The 22,373-nt window shown below is 44.8% G+C and overlaps 1 protein-coding gene across 1 annotated transcript; it reads right to left on the bottom strand.

Annotated features, from left to right (window-relative positions):
• Positions 1 to 903: 903 nt before the first annotated feature.
• Positions 904 to 22,336, bottom strand: cnep1r1 (CTD nuclear envelope phosphatase 1 regulatory subunit 1). The gene is made up of 6 exons (XM_078210857.1): positions 22,231 to 22,336; positions 22,054 to 22,125; positions 14,821 to 14,894; positions 12,557 to 12,666; positions 11,062 to 11,116; positions 904 to 1,950 (listed from the first exon to the last, which is right to left on the bottom strand). The coding sequence occupies exons 1-6, from the start codon at positions 22,256 to 22,258 to the stop codon at positions 1,909 to 1,911; spliced, it is 381 nt and encodes a 126-aa protein (XP_078066983.1). The 5' UTR covers positions 22,259 to 22,336; the 3' UTR covers positions 904 to 1,908.
• Between the last annotated feature and the right edge of the window lie 37 nt (positions 22,337 to 22,373).

The following is a 22,373-nucleotide window of genomic DNA, read 5'->3' as shown; positions in this document are numbered from 1 at the left end:
TGCTGTGACCTTATTCTCAACACACTGTGGATTGAAGCAAGGTTTTTTTTTATTTGTGCTACATCACCTTTAAAATTAAAGGTGCTATTTTATATGTGAATGGCAAACTAGCAAGGGTGGAGAGTGTCCCTGGTAGAAGGGATAGGAGATTTGAGAGAATATTTAAAGATTGAAGTGTTAACAGAAATTGTATTTGGGGAAGATATTCCATCAGATGGGGCCGGGTAGCAGGAGACTCAGCTACTAATAGTGGATTGAAGGGAGAGGGATGGAGGGATAGAGGTATGCTTTGAAGTGCAGATGTCAAAGGAGCAAATGGAAGTCTGGAAATAGTTCCTGAAGTATCATAGGGCAAGCCTGCAAAGAGCAGAAGGTTGAGATTTTTTATTCAATGCTTTAGAGACAAAGATTCATTGTGGATCAATGAGCACGGGGTGATGGCAGAACAAAAAGGAAACAAGCTGTGAAGTTTTGGACGAGTTGGAGTTCAAGGAGAATGGAACACTGGTGAAATTGAGCCAGTAGGTGACAAAAACATCAATATGTATTTTGCCAGCAGTGTGTTGGAGGCAGACAATGCTGTGAAAATGGAAGGAAGCTAGTCTTGGTGAAGAACGGATAAGATATTTAATTTGAAGTTCGGCTTTCTCAAACAGATTGAGATTTCACACATCCTGGATGATTGGCCAAGTGAGGAGGATAAAGGAGGTGCTAGAGTTTTTGGTAACAACTTTAAACCATTCCTTTCGTCGCTCTGGTGTTCAGTTGGGAGTTGTTTCTAGTTCATGCACAACAACAGACAACCTTTTTCACTTTTTTCTAATCATACCTCAAATATGTAAACCCCATTCTTGGTTATCCAGTGCATATGTGATTGATTTAAGCATTATGATCACTTCTCAATCTTTTCCATATAAATTGTTTATTGCTATGTACACAGGCCTACAAAATTCAGGTGCCTGAAAAACATTTACAAAGTCATGATGCTTTTAAAATTTAAAAGTTGAAATCATTCAAGTCATTAAAATACAAAGAAGCAAAAGTAGAACTGCAATAGGTTCTAAGATTGCAATGCAAGAACATAAACAACTACAAAATTGAAACGTTCATTTCTACATGGTGATACAAGGCTGCATAATTGAGAAGTAAAATTAGAATCTTTATATGCAATAGTTTGCAATACAAATGAAACAAATTATCTCTTTCTATAAATAGATTCGTACACAACACAATTTGGCAGATCAAAGGAAGTTCTCACCCAAAGCATTGGTAATCCATTTCTAATTTATCTCCAGTCTAAATGGAATGAGAATACAAATGCCTCATAAATCGTATTGGTGAACAGTAAAAATAACTCGGCAAAAGAACATTCTCATAATATATAAAAAAAGCCTCTATATGAAGGAAAAGTAATGAATTGGAAGAATAAAGGCATGCAACAATGGTTTAGCAATCTTGTTGGATCAGTTCCTGATATAGTTCAGCCCAACTCACAATGGGAATCGGTCACAGTTTTTTTAAATCCTTGATGTTGTACTTTGAGTCTGAGTCACAAAATAGTTACAAAAACATATCAATAATAAAATGAGCGGTCCAAACCAGAAGTTAAAATATAAGAACCGAGAACTTTCTAATAAATTAAAGTAACCTGGCAAGATTTAAATACAAGTTCAATATTGTATCTTATACCAAGTTTTCCAAAATCTCTAACCCGTTGGCTGTAACATTAGATTTTTCAGAAAATGCACTTCTGTTGCCAAGATTTTTTCTGCTTTAGGGAGCTTGAGCCAGCTGAAAATAATGATGTTGATACCAAAAGGAACATTGCATCAGTGGATTTGTGCAGTGTTGCATTTGAGGTTGCTTCCACGTTTTCCAAAAGAGCCACAGAACTGGCATGTAGATTCATCATTGGACATGGGGCCTGGGCTTTAATATTAGTTTTCCAGTCTAGAAAGATGAAAGAGATTTTTTTAAAAAATTGAAGTTGCAAAGGTATTTTCCAAACACTTATAAAAATAAAACAAAGAGTTACTACACAAAATACTTACAACATGCAATATGTATGTGCTTTAATTAGCTGTTCGGTTTTTCAGTTAGGCTAACAGTAATGTCCTACACATGAGTGAAAGCTAAAGGGACTGAAACCATAGATGCAGCATTCAAAATAGGGACTTCAGAGCACACCTGCTGACCACAAGCCTAGTTTATTCTGGACAATGAATGTAAACAAAACTGTTGGATTAACTGTTTCTCAACTTTCTTGCACAAAACCCAACTATTTTCAAAATCTTATACTCATCAAGGAGTTGGCAGTGGTAAATCCGTTAAATATCCACTCCCTTTTCTACTTCTGCTCTATCTGTTCCTCTATCAGACTCCCACCATCAGACTCACCATGGGCTACTCTCCGGAATCGGTTGCATTCTTGGACACACGCATCTCCATTAAGGACGGTCACCTCAGCACCTCTGTACCGCAAGCCCACGGATAACCTCACAATGCTCCACTTCTCCAGCTTCCACCCTAAACACGTTAAAGAAGCCATCCCCTATGGACAAGTCCCCGTATACACAGGATCTGCTCGGATGGGGAGGATCACAACAGACACCTCCAGATGCTGAAAGATGCCCTCATAAGAACAGGATATGGCGCTCAACTCATCGATCGACAGTTCCGACGCGCCACAGCGAAAAACCGCATCGACCTCCTCAAAAGACAAACACAGGACACGGTGGACAGAGTACCCTTCGTTGTCCAGTACTTCCCCGGAGCCTTCAACATGTCATTGATGAAGATGAACATCTCGCCAAGGCCATCCCCACACCCCCACTTTTTGCCTTCAAACAACTGCACAACCTCAAACAGACCATTGTCCGCAGCAAACTACCCAGCCTTCAGGAGAACAGTGACCACGACACCACACAACCCTGCCACAGCAACCGCTGCAAGACGTGCCGGATCATCGACACGGATGCCATCATCTCACGTGAGAACACCATCCACCAGGTACATGGTACATACTCTTGCAACTCGGCCAACATTGTCTACCTGATACGCTGCAGGAAAGGATGTCCCGAGGCATGGTACATTGGGGAAACCATGCAGACACTATGACAACGGATGGATGAACACCGCTCGACAATCACCAGGCAAGACTGTTCTCTTCCTGTTGGGGAGCACTTCAGCGGTCACGGGCATTCGGCCTCTGATATTCGGGTAAGCATTCTCCAAGGCGGCCTTCACAACACACGACAGCGCAGAGTTGCTGAGCAGAGACTGATAGCCAGGTTCCGCAAACATGAGGATGGCCTCAACCGGGATCTTGGGTTCATGTCACACTATCTGTAACCCCCACAACTTTCCTGGACTTGCAAAGTCTCACTGGCTGTCCTGTTTGGAGACAATACACATCTCTTTAACCTGTGCTAATGCTCTCTCCACTCACATTGTCTGTACCTTTAAGACTTGATTAGCTGTAAAGACTCGCATTCCAATCATTATTCAGTAAATTGAGTTTGTGTCTTTATATGCCCTGTTTGCTGTTTATGAGCAGATCTCCCACTCATCTGACAAAGGAGCAGCGCTCCGAAAGCTAGTGGCGTTTGCTACCAAATAAACCTGTTGGAATTTAACCTGGTGTTGTTAGACTCCTTACTGTGTTCCTCTATCCACAGTTACTGCTGTTTAACTTACTTCCCACTATTTCTCTCATAATTGAGATCAATGCTGCATTCCACCAAGTGTGGCATCAAGGAGCCCTAGCAAAACTGGAATCAATGGGTATCAGGGGGCAAACTCTCCACTGGTTGAAGTCATACTTGATACATAGGAAGATGGGTGTGGGGTCAGCCATCCCAGTTCTAGGACACCTTTGCAGGAGCCCCTCAGGGCAGTGTCCTAGGCCCAACCATCTTCAGTTGCTTCATCAATAACCTTCCCTCAGTCATAAGATCAGAAGTGGGGATGTTTTCTGATGATTGCACAATGTTCAGCGCCATTTGTGACTCCTCAGATACTGAAGCAGTCCATGTCCAAATGCAACAAGGTCTGGAGAATGTCCAGGCTTGGGCTGACAAGTGGCAAGTAACATTCATGCCACACCAATGTTAGGCAATAACCATCACCTATAAGAGACCTCTAACCACCACCCTTTGACATTCAATGGTGTTACCGCCATTGAATCCCCCACTGTCAACATCCTTGGGGTTACCATTGACCAAGGACCCACTGCATAAAAACAGGACAAGAACAGGTCAGATGCTAGGAATACTGCAGGCGAGTAAGTCACCTTCTGACTCCCCAAAGTTTGTCCACCATCTACAAGGCACAAGTCAGGAGCATGATGGAATGCCTGGATGGGTGCAGCTCCAACAATACAAGAAGCTTGGCACCATCTAAGACAAAACAGCCTGCTTGATTGGCACCACATTCACTCCCTCTACCACCGACACTCAGTAGCAGCAGTGTGTACTATCTACAAGATGCAGAAATTCACCAAAGATCCTTGGACTGCACCTTCCAAACCCACGGCCACTTCCATCTAGAAGGACAAGGGCAGCAGGTACATGGGAACACCACTATCACCTACTAGTTCCCCCCAAGCCACTCATCATCCTGATTTGGAGATATTTCACCGTTCCTTCACATACTTCACAGGAGTATTGTGGGGAAGGCAGATGAGCTGAAGGCGTGGATAGACACATGGAAATATGACATTATAGCCATTAGTGAAACTTGGCTACAGGAGGGGCAGGACTGGCAGCTCAATGTTCCAGGGCCTGGATAGAGGCAGAGGGATAAAAGGTGGGGGGGTGGCATTGTTGGTCAGGGAAAATGTTACAGTGGTACTCAGGCAGGATAGATTAGGGAGCTTGTCTACAGAGGCCCTATGAGTGGAGCTGAGAAACAGGAAAGGTATGACCACATTAATGGGGTTGTATTATAGACCACCCAATAGTCAGCGAGAATTGGAGGAGCAAATCAGCAGAGAGATAGCTGACAACTGCAAGAAACACAAAGTTGTGATAGTAGGGGATTTTAATTTTCCACATATAGATTGGGACTCGCATACTGTTAAAGGTTTAGACGGGGTAGAGTTTGTAAAATGTGTTCAGGAAGATTTTCTACATCGGTATATAGAGGTGCCAACTAGAGAGGATGCGATATTGGATCTCCTATTGGGAAATGAGTTAGGGCAGGTGATGGATGTGAGTGTGAGGGAACACTTTGGATCCAGTGATCATAATGCCATTAGTTTCAACCTGATCATGGATAAGGATAGATCTGGTCCTCGGGTTGAAGTTCTGAACTGGAAAAAGGCCAAATTTGATGAAATGTGAAGGGATCTGGGAAGTGTGGATTGGCACAGGCTGTTCCCTGGTAAGGATGTAAATGGAAAGTGGGAGGCCTTCAAAGGAGAAATTTTGAGAGTGCAGAGTTTGTATGTTCCTGTCAGGATTAAAGGCAAAGTAAATCGGAATAAGGAACCTTGGTTCTCGAGGGAGATTGTAACACTGATTAAGAGGAAGAGAGAGTTGTATGAAATATACAGGCAGCAAGGAACAGATCAGATGCTCGAGGAGTATAAAAAGTGCAAGAAGCTACTTAAGAGGGAAATCAGGAGGGCTAAAAGAAGACATGAGGTTGCTTTGGCAGACAGAGTGAAGGAAAATCCAAACAGCTTCTATAGGTATGTTAGGAGCAAAAGGATAGTGAGGGATAAAATTGGTCCTCTTGAAGACCAGAGTGGGAGACTGTGTATGGAACCAAAAGAGATGGGGAAGATACTAAGTGGTTTTTTTGCATCCGTATTTACTGAGAAAACAGGCATGGAGTCTACGGAAATAGGGCAAACAGGTAGGGAGGTCATGGAACCTTTACAGATTAAAGGGGAGGAGGTGCTTGCTGTCTTGAGGCTAATCAGAGTGGATAAATCCCCAGGACCGGACAGGGTATTCCCACGGACCTTGAGGGAAGCTAGTGTTGAACTTGCAGGGGCCCTGGCAGACATACTTAAAATGTCAGTATTCACAGGGGAGGTGCCGGATGATTGGAGGGTGGCTCATGTTGTTCCGTTGTTTAAAAAAGGTTCCAAAAGCAATCCGGGAAATTATAGGCCAGTAAGTTTGACGTCGGTGGTGGGCAAGTTATTGGAAGGTGTGATAAGGGATAGGATTTACAAATATTTGGATAGACAGGGACTTATTAGGGAGAGTCAACATGGCTTTGTGCGTGGTAGGTCATGTTTGACCAATCTATTAGAGTTTTTCGAGGAGGTTACCAGGAAAGTGGATGAAGGGAAGGAGGTGTATGTTGTCTACCTGGATTTCAGCAAGGCCTTTGACAAGGTCCCTCATGGGAGGTTAGTTAGGAAGGTTCAGTCGCTGGGTATACATGGGGAGGTAGTAAATTGGATAAGACACTGGCTCAATGGAAGAAGCTAGAGAGTGGTCATGGAGGATTGCTTCTCTGAGTGGAGGCCTGTGACTCGTGGTGTGCTGCAGGGATCGGTGTTGGGTCCATTGTTGTTTGTCATCAATTATCTGGATGATAATGTGGTAAATTGGATCAGCAAATTTGCTGATGATACAAAGATTGGAGGTGTAGTGGACAGTGAGGAAGGTTTTCAAAGCTTGCAGAGGGATTTGGACCAACTAGAAAAATGGGCTGAAAAATGGCAAATGGAATTTAACGCTGACAAGTGTGAGATATTGCACTTTGGAAGGACAAACCAAAGTAGAACGTACAGGGTAAATGGTAGGACTCTGAAGAGTGCAGTTGAACAGAGGGATCTGGGAATACAGGTACAGAATTCCCTAAAAGTGACGTCACAGGTGGATAGGGTCGTAAAGAGTGCCTTTGGTACATTGGCCTTTATAAATCGGAGTATCGAGTATAAAAGTTGGAGTGTTATGGTAAGGTTATATAAGGCATTGGTGAGGCCGAATTTAGAGTATTGTGTACAGTTTTGGTCACCTAGTTACAGGAAGGATGTAAATAAGATTGAAAGAGTGCAGAGAAGTTCACAAGGATGTTGCCGGGACTTGAGAAGCTGAGTTACAGAGAGAGATTGAATAGGTTGGGACTTTATTCCCTGGAGCGTAGAAGATTGAGGGGAGATTTGATAGAGGTGTATAAGATTTTGATGGGTATAGATAGAGTGAATGCAGGCAGGCTTTTTCCACTGAGGCTAGGGGAGAAAAAAAACCAGAGGGCATGGGTCAAGGGTGAAAGGAGAAAAGTTTAAAGGGAATATTAGGGGGGGCTTCTTCATGCAGAGATTGGTGGGAGTGTGGAATGAGCTGCCGCATAAAGTGGTAAATGCACTTTTAACATTTAAGAAAAACTTGGACGGGTTCATGGATGAGGGAGTGTGGAGGGATATGGTCCAAGTGCAGGTCAGTGGGACTAGGCAAAAAATGGTCCAGCACAGACAAGAAGGGCCAAAAGGCCTGTCTCTGAGCTGTAATTTCCTATGGTTCTATGGTTCATACGCTGGGTCAAAATTCTGAAATTCCCTCCCTAAAGGCATTGTGGACTGCAGCGATTCAAGAAGGCAGCTCACCACCACCTTCTCAAGGGCAACTAGGGATGGGCAATAAATGTTGGCCAGCCAGCAACACCCATATCACACAAATAAATTTTTTAAAATGGTCTTTAGTGTCAGGGCAGGGCTGTCCCCGAGTCCCGAATGAGGTTCCATTTACATTGCAATTGTAGTATCAGTGTGAAATCCCTTTATGCTAGTTATAATGTAAATGTACCCAAAAGCTGACATTTAAATGTTGGTTGACACTTTCCTGGATGATAGTTACATCAGTAATATAAATAATGGAACAAATCCACTTAAAAATCACTACGACAAATTTAGAGAACAATAAACGTGTGAAGAATGAAATTCATTTCCTTCCTGAAGCATTAAGAGCTCGGAACCAAGAATGCAATCTTCCAGCAGTAGCAGAGGAAAATTAACAGTCTTGGCTCCTGACCAAAAGATGAGTAGTCAAGTCACCCACATTAGTAATTGCTGGATTAGATTCAATTTTCACTGAATTTCAGCAACAAGGAAATCTAAAAAAAGGATAAATTCTGGAAGAGAAAAAATTTGAAGGCAAATTTTGCCCAGTAAATTTTATTTCTTATCCAGTAAGAATTGTTCTCCTTCGGCAGTCCCTTGGGGTCGAGGATGACTTGCTATCTTGCCAAAAATGAGTTCTTAGGTGACTGAGAAATCCAATGTGTGACCTACAATCTCTGTCCCAGGTGGTCGGAGGAATGGGTAGGTGGGGTGCCTGGGTTATCATGCCTTCCTTTCACTGTCGGTGCTTGGCTTCAGCTTGCATCGGTGATGAAACACAAGGTGTTTAGCTCCTTCCTGGATGCTTTTTCTCCACTTCAGGCGGTCTTGGGCCAGGGATTCCCAGGTTGAGGACGTTGTACTTTTTCAGGGAGTCTTTGAAGATGTCCATAAACAGTTTCCTCTGCCCTCCTGGGGCTTGCTTACTGTGTCGAAGCTCCGATTAAAGCGCTTTGTTTCAGGAGTCTTCTATCAGGCATGCAGACAATGTGGCCCACCCAGCAGAGCTGATAAGAGTATGGTCAGTGCTTTGGTGTTAGGGATGTTGGCCTGAGCGAGAACCCTGTTTGGTGTGCCTGTCTTTCTTTTAGGGCAAAACAAATAAACCAACTCAATTGGTGTGCCTGTCCTGCCAATGGATTTGAAGGATCTTGTGGAGGCAGTGCTGATGGCACTTCTCCAGGGTTCTGAGGTGCTGACTGTATATAATCCACATCTCAGACATTTAGGAGGGTGGGTTTCACTACTGCTCTGAAGACCATGAGCCTGGTGCCGGGTCAGAGGTCCTGATCTTCAAACTCTCCCGCTCAGACGACTGAAGGCTGCACCGGCATATAAAGTGGTGTTGAATCTCATTGTCGACGTCTGTCCTTGTTGACAGTATGTTCCCAAGGTATGGGAAGTGTTCTGCATTGACCAAGGCCTTGTTGTGGATTTTGATAACCTGCAGATGCAAGCATTGTCTGCATACTGTTGTTCAATGACAGAGGTTGGGACGACCTTGGATCTTGCCTGCAGGCAGCGAAGAACAGATTCCATTTTTTCTTTGCAGTTTAGCTCCACTCCAGCGGGAACATGAGGGCAAGATGGACCATTTTAGCAAGGAAGGTCAAGAAACGCGTTGGTGTGATGACACAGCCTTGCTTGACCCCAGTCCAGACATGAATTGGGTCTATGGTGGACCCGTTGATCAGCATCACAGCTTGCATGTCAGCGTGGAGCAGGGGGAGAATGGTGGCAAACCTTTGGGGGCAGTCAAAATAGAGGAGGATGCTCCATAATCTCTCATAGTTGACTCTGTTAAAGACCTTTGTACATTTTATCTCTTTTCCAGTAACAATTGTAGTAACTCAATTAACAAGCAACAGTTGTGACATTGTTCCATTCCTACTTTGGCATATTGAAAATTGGAAAAGAGTACAGGGCCAAGATATGTGGAAAATACAAATGAAGAGATCTCTTCCTCTGCAATTTACAAAAATAAAAGCAGATTCATATTGTTGTGTGTACTGGACCAACCAAAATACCAAGCTCTAAAATTAGACTATTCCCCTACAGCTATTGATCTGCAGCTTGGACCAATTTAAAAAATAACAGTTGCAGCACTGCTTATGGCTAGGCTGGAGTCAATTACAGCTATCTTTAATAATGAATGCACTGAGGAGTGAAAATGATGGAATTCAGCAAATCTATGTAATTGTAGTTGCTTATAAAATCAAAATCAGAGCAGACTGGAACTCTGTATATTTCCAACTTCTGCTCAGAAGAACGATTCACAAAATGATTGGAGTTCTTAAAATTTTGCTTTGTCTTTGTAGCAAAGGGTGTTAATCAGGCACCTAACTCAAGACACATAAAAACAGCATTTTGGTAGAACTAACGTAGGGGGAAGCTATACGATAAATGGCAGAACCATAAAGGGTGTAGATACGCAGAGGGACCTGGGTGTACAAGTCCACAGATCCTTGAAGGTGACGGCACAGGTGGAGAAGGTAGTGAAGGCGGCATATGGCATGCTTGCTTTTATAGGACGGGGCATCGAGTATAAAAGTTGGGGTCTGATGTTGCGGTTGTATAGAACGTTGGTTCGGCCGCATTTGGAATACTGCGCCCAGTTCTGGTCGCCACACTACCAGAAGGACGTGGAGGCTTTAGAGAGAGTGCAGAGGAGGTTTACCAGGATGTTGCCTGGCATGGAAGGGCTTAGTTATGAGGAGAGATTGGGTAAACTGGGGTTGTTCTCACTGGAAAGACGGAGGATGAGGGGTGACCTAATAGAGGTGTATAAAATTATGAAAGGCATAGATAGGGTGAACGGTGGGAAGTTTTTTCCCAGGTCGGTGGTGACGTTCACGAGGGGTCATAGGTTCAAGGTGAGGTGGGGGGAAGGTTTAACATGGATATCAGAAGGACGTATTTTACACAGAGGGTGGTGGGGGCCTGGAATGCGCTGCCAGGCAAGGTGGTGGAGGCGGACACACTGGGAACGTTTAAGACTTATCTAGATAGGCACATGAACGGAGTGGGAATGGAGGGATACAAAAGAATGGTCTAGTTTGGACCAGGGAGTGGCGCAGGCTTGGAGGGCCCAAGGGCCTGTTCCTGTGCTGTATTGTTCTTTGTTCTTTGTACAAGTTTCCAAATCAGTAGCAATTCTCACACATTTAAACATGGTTAAACTGGTCACTATTTCTCACCACCTTGTCCCCCCCTTAATTTGCCAACTACTCATGCATCGGGAGAAAGTTTAAAACAATTTTAAAAGAAATTTACACAAAGAAAAAAATGCATACAATGCCCATAAATCACACAACAGGACTTAAAAAGCAAAAAAACACAAAACAATTCAAAACATTTGTGCTCCATACTAAAAATGAAAATGATAGCTTGACGACTCAAATCAGCGAGGACTTCAACTTTAAAACCCATGCAATTTTTATGTAAATTTTCCAGGCACTCTGGCTCTGAAAACAAATACTTACATCATCACAAGACATGTTGTACTCTGCCAAAACAGTTCGACATCTTGCAGCTATACTACAAACAACAGGTTAAGGAAAATCAATTTTTCATCAATTAAAATTGGAGTTATGTAATATTGGCTCTGTTCTTATGGGAGAGATTGCATAAGGAATTATAGATTCATTAACTCTACAAGAATGACAAATCACTCAACAGAATGCAGTGAAGGAAACTGTACTGTACAACTTTTATAAAATTAAAGAATGTTGGCTGTTAATAGTTTCTCTACTGGTTAAACACATGTAATTTTCAGTTTAACAGTAAATAATAGACCAAACATTCCAAAGCATTGGTGCACTGAGTGAAGATGTGGAGATGCCGGCGTTGGACTGGGGTGAGTGAAGACTGCACTGAGTGAGGACAGGACTCATCTCAGCAGATGATAACTAAGTTAATTTAAAAATACATAGTCAGCATTTGAAAAGGCATCACAGCAATGATCTAATTCTGCAAATCAAGTTGACAGCAATCTGAAAGACACCATGTCATGTCACAGTAGATGATGAATTTTCAGTCAATACTTTTAAAAACTAGACAGAGTATTAAAATGGCTGCTGCAAATCATGTGACCTCTTGCATCTGAGCCTCAGACAGTCTTAAATCTCAAGGAAATACCTAATTTACCCTGGACATTCACAGACACCGAGAGTATTCACACAATCCTTTAAGAATGGATCAACACAAAAGGACTTTGGAAAGAACCTCACTTTCTGTTTCATTCTGGATAAATGGAGACTTCAAAGCTCCAGGTGTGTAAGACAGATGTGAATAGGTCCCATCAACCTTCCATTGTATTATGACTGTTTTCTCCCATCCAAACTAGGCTGGATAAATCTCAACTGTCAATCAACACTAGATGATTGAAATCAACATACGCATTCCCCATTATTTGGTAAAAGGACTTCGAACTTGTCAAAAGTACATGACGAGGGAAAAATTTTATCTACTTGTAAAACCTGCAAGCTGCTTGCAGACGGAGTTCCACCAAAAGCCATTGAACTAGCTGCAAGTCACTCAAGTAGCTGAGGTAATTCCCCAACCTGTTCCAGTTAAAATGAACCCGAGAACCAGTTTCATGGAAATTTGACGAGAAAACTCACAGTCTGTTGAGAATCACTCACTTTACAAGATTTTCAATTCAACTTTAAGGCATCAATTGCATCTAGAAATTTACCGGCCTGCCACCGAAGAGACTGAGATAATTATTAGCTGAAACAGTACAGGACATTCACCTGTGAGAGAGACGAGTGAGTGAAACATTGAGCTAAATTTGGGGTAGGTGTTTCATAATAAATAGATTTCTTCATTTGTAATTTACAAAAAGCTTGCTGCTGGAGTTATTGAATTGGGACACACTGAGGGTAAAACAACATATACCTCTTACAGAAACATATTGATCACAGGTAGTAAAAGAAAACCTATAAATTCTGTCCGTGACATACCAAGAAAGGATACATTGATGGTGCAACCACTCTTTTATGTATTCCAGCAAAGAATAAACCAATAAGAGTTATACAGCTGATGGTGAAGAATGGATGATTCCATAGCGATGTGAAAAAAGATACCTAAAAAGATTTAAAAAGTATTGCTGAAGAGAGAAACACATTGTTGATGCTTTTTGTCTAGCACTTATCAGAACAAATGCAAGAATGCCAAACATCACAACAATGTACACCACAGGAGAAAGGGACACTGATTCGTTGGCAGGTCAACACTGATAGATGAGCCACAGCCACGGAGAAAGCAACAGGCTCTTCAGGCTCCCAATTAATTGACTGTACATCAGCAACATGCACAATTTACAGAAACATATTCAATTCATTTCAAAACTTGCTACACGCTGATCTTTATTTCTCTTACAAATCCCTTACATTAGAATATATAATTTTTGCAAACACAGTAATTAAAATAACATTTTCAAAAACTGGGCAGGGGATCAAATATTTCTTAGGCGTGCCAGATCATTGACAGAAACTTGACCCTAGACAGATGCATGTTTAAGCTACAAAACTTTATAGATGGCTACTGCATGTTAGTCCAGCTTACTGATTTTGTACTTCTTCTCATGCCCAACCAAGCCAGATTATCTCACAGAACTGTTTTAATGCTTTCATAATAGAGAGAAGAATCAGGAATAATTTTAATCCAAAGGAAGCAAAGGGAAAAGATTGATACAAAGGCAGCCTTAATTGTTTAATGCATAACGGAAATAAGAAGCCATAGCCATCAGGCCAAATGAACAAAACAAAATCAGATTGCAAGCAGAGAAAATCTGAAACTTTGCCCATTTCCTTCTTTCTGGAAGACTACATTATAATTTCAAACAGAACATCAAAAGTTGACTGTTATTTGCCATTCATAATAATGTAGAGGGATGTCAGCAGTTGCAACGAGACATAGATAAGATGCAAGACTGGGCGGGGAAGTGGCAGATGGACTTCAACCCAGATAAGTGTGTGGTGGTTCATTTTGGCAGGTCAAATAGGATGGAAGAATATAATATTAAGGGTAAGACGCTTGGCAGTGTGGAAGAACAGAGGGATCTTGGGGTCTGGGTTCATAGGACGCTCAAATGGGGGGGGCACAGGTAGAGGCTGTGGTTAAGAAGGCGTATGGATTACTGGCCTTCATCAATAGAGGAATTGAGTTTAGAAGTCGGGAGATAATGCTGCAGCTGTATAGGACCCTGGTCAGACCCCACCTGGAGTACTGTGCCCAGTTCTGGTCGCCTCATTACAGAAAGGATGTGGAAGCCATAGAACGGGTGCAGAGGAGATTTACGAGGATGTTGCCGGGATTAAGTGGTATGCCTTATGAGGATAGGTTGAGAGAGCGAGGTCTATTCTCCTTGGAGAGGCGAAGGATGAGAGGTGACCTGATAGAGGTGTATAAGATGTTGAGAGGTATTGATAGAGTGGATTCTCAGAGGCTTTTACCCAGGGCTGAAATGGTTGTCACGAGAGGCCACGGGTTTAGGGTGCTGGGGAGTAAGTATAGAGGAGATGTTAGGGGTAAGTTTTTCATTCAGGAGGGTGGTGGGTGAGTGGAATCGGCTGCCGGTAGTGGTGGTGGAAGCGGATTCGATTGAGTCTTTTAAGGGACTTTTGGATAGGTTCATGGAGGTTAGTAAGATAGAGGGTTATAGATGAGCCTAGAAGGTAAGGAAATTGTTTGGCGCAACTTGTGGGCCGAAGGGCCTGTTTGTGCTGTAGCTTTTCTATGTTCTATAACTCAATCATGAATTCATAATTCAAAAGTTGGAAGATTTAGATCTATAATGAAAAGAAATATGTGACAACATCTCTACTCGGGCCAAGTGAACACAACCTGCAGGGTTTTGGGCACTCTAAACCTTGCCATAACACTTGCTCAAACAAGCCAGTAATTTCACAGGAGACATTAACAAAATGTTAACACTATCACTCGGTATTCTTTCGGACCATTTCCTGGCTTACAAAGTGCCAGAAAACTAACTGAATTTGAATCCCTTATTTTTGGAGAGGCTGATGTTTCACTTTTTTGTAAAGTGCATTTCTCCAAATAAAGCCTCTTTCTGAAATTTGTAGGAATGCAAAAGAAAATCTGCTCAAGCTGTTGTTAAACAGTAATCAATTCCAACAAACCTTCTGAAAGTGTACCTCCACTGAAGAGCAAACACATTATTTGTACCAGACATAACTTTCTGACAATTTTAAGCAAGTATAAAGGCTTCAAATTACCTTTTGCGTTTCAGGATCTATTAACCAGTTCCAGGCACCTGTGGCAGTACATACCGAAACAACAATGAGAATCACTGCAAATAAAAAGTTGAACTCCCGTTACCAATATTTTCATGATGTGGTTCAGTAAGATAGCAGAGATTTATATTCCAAGGAAATTAAAATTCTAAATGTACTTATCATAATTACTTTAAGAAATCTTTATTTTTAACTAGAAGTTAGCTGTGTCTATTTTCCTTCACTGTCGCTGGGTCAAAATCCTTGAACTCCCTTCTGAACAGCACTCCGGGTGTTCCTAAAACATATAGACTGCAGTAAGAAGTCTCACAACGCCAGGTGAGAGTCCAACAGATTTATTTGGTATCACGAGCTTTCGGAGCAATGCTCCTTCATCAGGTGAGTCCAATGCTGGCATCTCCACATCGAATGGACTGCAGCAGTTCAAGACGGCAGCTCACCACTACTTCTCAAGGACAATTAGGGATGCCATAAATTGTGGCCAGGCCAGGGACGAATAAAAAAAAAATCGACCATTCGAATCATTTAAAATATGGTTTCTGAGGCTGCTTTCTGGCAAAGAGTTGTTTTTGTGAAGAACAGGTCCAAGGTGCTATGAATCGTCAGAGTACAATGGCACAAGTTCATCAATAAGCATATCAAAAGATATTTATTTCAAGCAAAAAGTAGAAAATTATATCTATATTTTAAATAATTCTGCTTAGTTCTTGCATCTGTGTAATTACTTTTTCATGACCCAGATTAATAGTTTTTAACCTGAGCTACACAAACTGCCATCCTGGAATTTTAACTAGCTTGAAGCACACAGTAGGCCAGCCATATTATTTCTAATGCATACCCAATAGTACAGAGGTGTATTGTATGCCCTTGAACAAGGCTAACTGAAATATCTTGCACATTAAGATCAAGTTTTGGTTTATACAATGCATGGACAGATATGAAGTTTACTTTTGAGTTGAGCACAATTGAAACACAATAACTAACTACAATACTGCTCGGCACCACATAATGAAAATGTATTTGGCAGGCCCTTAATACTGTGTATTATTAATAAACTCCTTGTTGGAGCATGCTTCTCTGTGGAAGACAGAGGCCAAAATTTTTCAGCCCCTCTGTGGGAGTACCTGCCATGAGCCAGCCATAGCCCACTCATTTTCAGCAGGACCTGGTGCTCTTGGTGGTGGGTGGGGCTGGAAAATCCCACCCATAGTTGCAATAAGTATATCATCATTGTGCATTGAACACACTGGTTGCCCTGACCACCCTCCCAATATTACAAACCTGGCTGAGTTCTTCAAAGAGTGGCAATTCACAGATTCAGAAGGTGATTGATAAGATTTTGTGGGTTGCTTCAAGCAATTTCTCTTCTAAATTATTTCTGACAGCCTGATCTCACGATGGTTTCAATTCTTGCTAGGGTTGAGTCTCACGGCACTGCCGAAACTTGTTATTCTGCCCCAGTGGCCATGATTGATTAATCAATCTTGGAAGGATTTTTTGATCAAAAGCAGGCTTTTCAAGCACTTCAGGACAGCGGAAAATTGCAGTGAAACCTAATTCTGCCCTATGTGAAGTTCACAACATTATAATTTTGCAATTGTCACTGAACATTGCTAAGGAGTAGAAATCCTAGCTGATTTTTCCCATCCATAATGAAGGACAATGAAGCTCAGGGGATTGAACCTTTGGTGTTCCTGGTCTGTACGGCTCATATTGATTATCCATAAGACACTAAACACTTGCTTGTACCTTAAATACTGAAATGAGAATCCTTCCAGCCATTGAACATCTTAGCAACTATAAAAGTTCTTTAATTTGTTTGTAGGCTGGTGGTGGAAAGAGGAAACCTTTGAGGTTGACTTCTTAATGCCCGAGTATGTAGACAGTGTCCTGTACAACATAGATGCTCAAAGCTAGGATTGGAAAATCCTAGTGATTTTTTTTGCTGCATTAATAGCATGTTATTTCAGTTGCTATACATGAAGAAAAGCAAGGTGCTGTACTGAACCAATGTGATGACAGCGATTATTTCAATCCATCACATTTCACCAGGGATAAAGCAATCTGCAGCACATTTAATGAGAACAAAAATAAAAAATACTCAAAACAATCTGCAGATCTGGTAGCATTTGTGAAAATAGAAGAGTTAACGCTTCAGGGTGGACCAGCCATTTTTGTTTTTATGTCAGATTTGCAGCATTTTCTGTTTGCATTGCAGATTTGCAACGTCTTTTGTTTTTATTTCAGATGTACATAATCTTGTTTTTAGTTCAGATTCTCAGAATTTTTTGTTTCCATTTCAGTTTTACAGCATTTTCTGTTTTTACGTCAGGTTTCCAGCACCCACAATACCTTCCTTTTGTATGAATGTTTAATGGACCACTTGATACTACTACTCTGGAGTATATGTACCCACCACTAAAACTGCATCTAGAAGTGCAACTCTAAACAACTGCCTCCATTGCTATTTACAGCATTACACCCCCACCCCCCTCTCTCCTTTCACCGAGAACGGACACATACACACCCTGGATACTCACCGAGGAGGGACACACACATCCTGGATACTCACCGAGGGTGAGTATGTGTCTCAGGGTATGTGTGTATCTCACCAACTTTTACAGATGCACCACAGAAAGCATTATTTCTGGTTGTATCACAGCTTGGTATGGCTCCTGCTCTGCCCAAGACTGCAAGAAACTACAAAAGGTCGTGAATGTAGCCCAATCCATCACGCAAACCAGCCTCCCATCCATTGACTCTGTCTACGCTTCCTGCTGCCTTGGCAAAGCAGCCAAGCACAATTAAGGACCCCACGCACCCCGGACATTCTCTCTTCCACCTTCTTCCGTTGGGAAAAAGATACATCTGAGGTCACGTACCAACCGACTCAAGAACAGCTTCTCCCCTGCTGCTGTCAGACTTTTGAACGGACCTACCTCACATTACGTTTATCTTTCTCTACACCCAATGACTGTAACACTACATTCTGCCCCCTCTCCTTTCCTTCTCTATGAACGGTATGCTTTGTCTGTATAGCACGCAAGAAACAAGACTTTTCACTGTAGGATAATACATGTGACAATAATAAATGAAATCAAAAAGGGTGGACACGCACACACCCTGTGGATACTCACTGAGGGGACACACACACCCTGTGGATACTCACTGAGGGTGGACACACGCACACACCCTGTGGATACTCACTGAGGGGACACACACACACACCCTGTGGATACTCACTGAGGGGACACACACACACACCCTGTGGATACTCACTGAGGGGACACATACACACCCTGTGGATACTCACTGAGGGTGGACACGCACACACACCCTGTGGATACTCACTGAGGATGGACACGCACAAATACCCTGTGGATACTCACTGAGGGTGGACACACACATACCCTGTGGATACTCACTGAGGGTGGACACGCACAAATACCCTGTGGATACTCACTGAGGGTGGACACACACACACACCCTGTGGATACTCACTGAGGATGGACACACACACACCCTGTGGATACTCACTGAGGGGGGACACGCACACACCCTGTGGATACTCTCTGAGGGGGGACACGCACACACACCCTGTGGATACTCACTGAGGGTGGACACACACACACCCTGTCGATACTCACTGAGGGGGGACACGCACACACCCTGTGGATACTCTCTGAGGGGGGACACGCACACACACCCTGTGGATACTCACTGAGGGTGGACACGCACACACACCCTGTGGATACTCACTGAGGATGGACACGCACAAATACCCTGTGGATACTCACTGAGGGTGGACACACACATACCCTGTGGATACTCACTGAGGGTGGACACGCACAAATACCCTGTGGATACTCACTGAGGGTGGACACACACACACACCCTGTGGATACTCACTGAGGATGGACACACACACACCCTGTGGATACTCACTGAGGGGGGACACGCACACACCCTGTGGATACTCTCTGAGGGGGGACACGCACACACACCCTGTGGATACTCACTGAGGGTGGACACACACACACCCTGTCGATACTCACTGAGGGGGGACACGCACACACCCTGTGGATACTCTCTGAGGGGGGACACGCACACACACCCTGTGGATACTCACTGAGGGTGGACACGCACACACACCCTGTGGATACTCACTGAGGATGGACACGCACAAATACCCTGTGGATACTCACTGAGGGTGGACACACACATACCCTGTGGATACTCACTGAGGGTGGACACGCACAAATACCCTGTGGATACTCACTGAGGGTGGACACACACACACACCCTGTGGATACTCACTGAGGATGGACACACACACACCCTGTGGATACTCACTGAGGGGGGACACGCACACACCCTGTGGATACTCTCTGAGGGGGGACACGCACACACACCCTGTGGATACTCACTGAGGGTGGACACACACACACCCTGTCGATACTCACTGAGGGGGGACACGCGCACACCCTGTGGATACTCTCTGAGGGGGGACACGCACACACACCCTGTGGATACTCACTGAGGGTGGACACACACACACCCTGTGGATACTCACTGAGGATGGACACGCACAAATACCTTGTGGATACTCACTGAGGGTGGACACGCACAAATACCCTGTGGATACTCACTGAGGGTGGACACACACACACACACACCCTGTGGATACTCACTGAGGGTGGACACACACACACACCCTGTGGATACTCACTGAGGATGGACACACACACTCTGTGGATACTCACTGAGGGTGGACACACGCACACCCTGTGGATACTCACTGAGGGTGGACACACGCACACCCTGTGGATACTCACTGAGGGTGGACACACATACACACCCTGTGGATACTCACTGAGGATGGACACGCACACACCCTGTGGATACTCACTGAGGATGGACACGCATAAATACCCTGTGGATAGTCACTGAGGGTGGACACACACATACCCTGTGGATACTGACTGAGGGGACACACACGCACACCCTGTGGATACTCACTGAGGGTGGACACGCACACACACACCCTGTGGATACTCACTGAGGGTGGACACACACACACACACCCTGTGGATACTCATTGAGGGTGGACACACACACACACCCTGTGGATACTCACTGAGGGTGGACACACACACACACCCTGTGGATACTCACTGAGGGTGGACACACACAAATACCCTGTGGATAGTCACTGAGGGTGGACACGCACACACCCTGTGGATACTCACTGAGGATGGACACGCATAAATACCCTGTGGATAGTCACTGAGGGTGGACACACACATACCCTGTGGATACTGACTGAGGGGACACACACGCACACCCTGTGGATACTCACTGAGGGTGGACACGCACACACACACCCTGTGGATACTCACTGAGGGTGGACACACACACACACACCCTGTGGATACTCATTGAGGGTGGACACACACACACACCCTGTGGATACTCACTGAGGGTGGACACACACACACACCCTGTGGATACTCACTGAGGGTGGACACACACAAATACCCTGTGGATAGTCACTGAGGGTGGACACACACATACCCTGTGGATACTGACTGAGGGGACACACACGCACACCCTGTGGATACTCACTGAGGGTGGACACGCACACACACACCCTGTGGATACTCACTGAGGGTGGACACACACACACACACCCTGTGGATACTCACTGAGGGGACACACACACACCCTGTGGATACTCACTGAGGGGACACACACACACACACCCTGTGGATACTCACTGAGGATGGACACACACACACACCCTGTGGATACTCACTGAGGGTGGACACACACACACACACCCTGTGGATACTCATTGAGGGTGGACACACACACACACCCTGTGGATACTCACTGAGGGTGGACACACGCACACACCCTGTGGATACTCACTGAGGGTTTACACACATACACACCCTGTGGATACTCACTGAGGATGGACACGCACAAATACCCTGTGGATACTCACTGAGGGTGGACACACATACACACCCTGTGGATACTCACTGAGGGTGGACACACACGCACACACCCTGTGGATACTCACTGAGGGGACACACACACACACACCCTGTGGATACTCACTGAGGGGACACACACACACACACCCTGTGGATACTCACTGAGGATGGACACACACACACACCCTGTGGATACTCACTGAGGGTGGACACACACACACACACCCTGTGGATACTCATTGAGGGTGGACACACACACACACCCTGTGGATACTCACTGAGGGTGGACACACACACACACCCTGTGGATACTCACTGAGGGTGGACACACGCACACACCCTGTGGATACTCACTGAGGGGACACACACACACCCTGTGGATACTCACTGAGGGGACACACACACACCCTGTGGATACTCACTGAGGGTTTACACACATACACACCCTGTGGATACTCACTGAGGATGGACACGCACAAATACCCTGTGGATACTCACTGAGGGTGGACACACATACACACCCTGTGGATACTCACTGAGGGTGGACACACACGCACACACCCTGTGGATACTCACTGAGGGGACACACACACACACACCCTGTGGATACTCACTGAGGGGACACACACACACACACCCTGTGGATACTCACTGAGGATGGACACACACACACACACCCTGTGGATACTCACTGAGGATGGACACACACACACACACACACACCCTGTGGATACTCACTGAGGGCGGACACACACACACCCTGTGGATACTCACTGAGGGTGGACACACACACACCCTGTGGATACTCACTGAGGGTGGACACACACACACCCTGTGGATACTCACTGAGGGTGGACACACACACACCCCCTGTGGATACTCACTGAGGGTGGACACACACACACCCTGTGGATACTCACTGAGGGTGGACACACACACACCCTGTGGATACTCACTGAGGGTGGACACACACACACACCCTGTGGATACTCACTGAGGGTGGACACACACACACCCTGTGGATACTCACTGAGGGTGGACACACACACACCCTGTGGATACTCACTGAGGGTGGACACACACACACACACCCTGTGGATACTCACTGAGGGTGGACACACACACACCCTGTGGATACTCACTGAGGGTGGACACACACACACACCCTGTGGATACTCACTGAGGGTGGACACACACACACCCTGTGGATACTCACTTCGCCACCGTCCCGTTGCCGGCTGTAAGCAGGAGATGTACTCGGTCAGCCTCCTCTCGAAAGCCTTGAGATCTGCAAGACAAATCAACCACATTCTCCATCTGACAGGCTGCGGTGGAGCGTAACCGGCTCCGGGGCGCGCGCACACCCATCCCCCCTTCCACCACCACCATTTACCTTCAGCTTGTTCCAGCGAGTTCATCATCACAATCCGCAGCCCCCTCCCCCCGGCCCTGGCTGCCCTCTGACCCTCCGGCTCCGGCTCCGGCTCCTCCCCACCCACTCTCTCTCCCAAAGCCGCGGCTGATTGGATGTTGGCG

The sequence above is a fragment of the Mustelus asterias genome, chromosome 4 (assembly GCF_964213995.1).
Source record: "Mustelus asterias chromosome 4, sMusAst1.hap1.1, whole genome shotgun sequence".
Taxonomy (NCBI): Eukaryota; Metazoa; Chordata; class Chondrichthyes; order Carcharhiniformes; family Triakidae; genus Mustelus; species Mustelus asterias.
This window is presented reverse-complemented; position numbering and strand designations above follow the sequence as displayed.

Coding starts and splice junctions, on each gene's coding strand:
- cnep1r1 (XM_078210857.1), bottom strand. CDS start 22,258: ATGATGAACTCGCTGGAACAAGCTGAAG. Junction 12,667..14,820: donor TAGATCCTGAAACGCAAAAG/GTAATTTGAAGC, acceptor AAATCTTTTTAG/GTATCTTTTTTCACATCGCT. Junction 11,117..12,556: donor AGAGTGGTTGCACCATCAAT/GTATCCTTTCTT, acceptor TGTTGTTTGTAG/TATAGCTGCAAGATGTCGAA.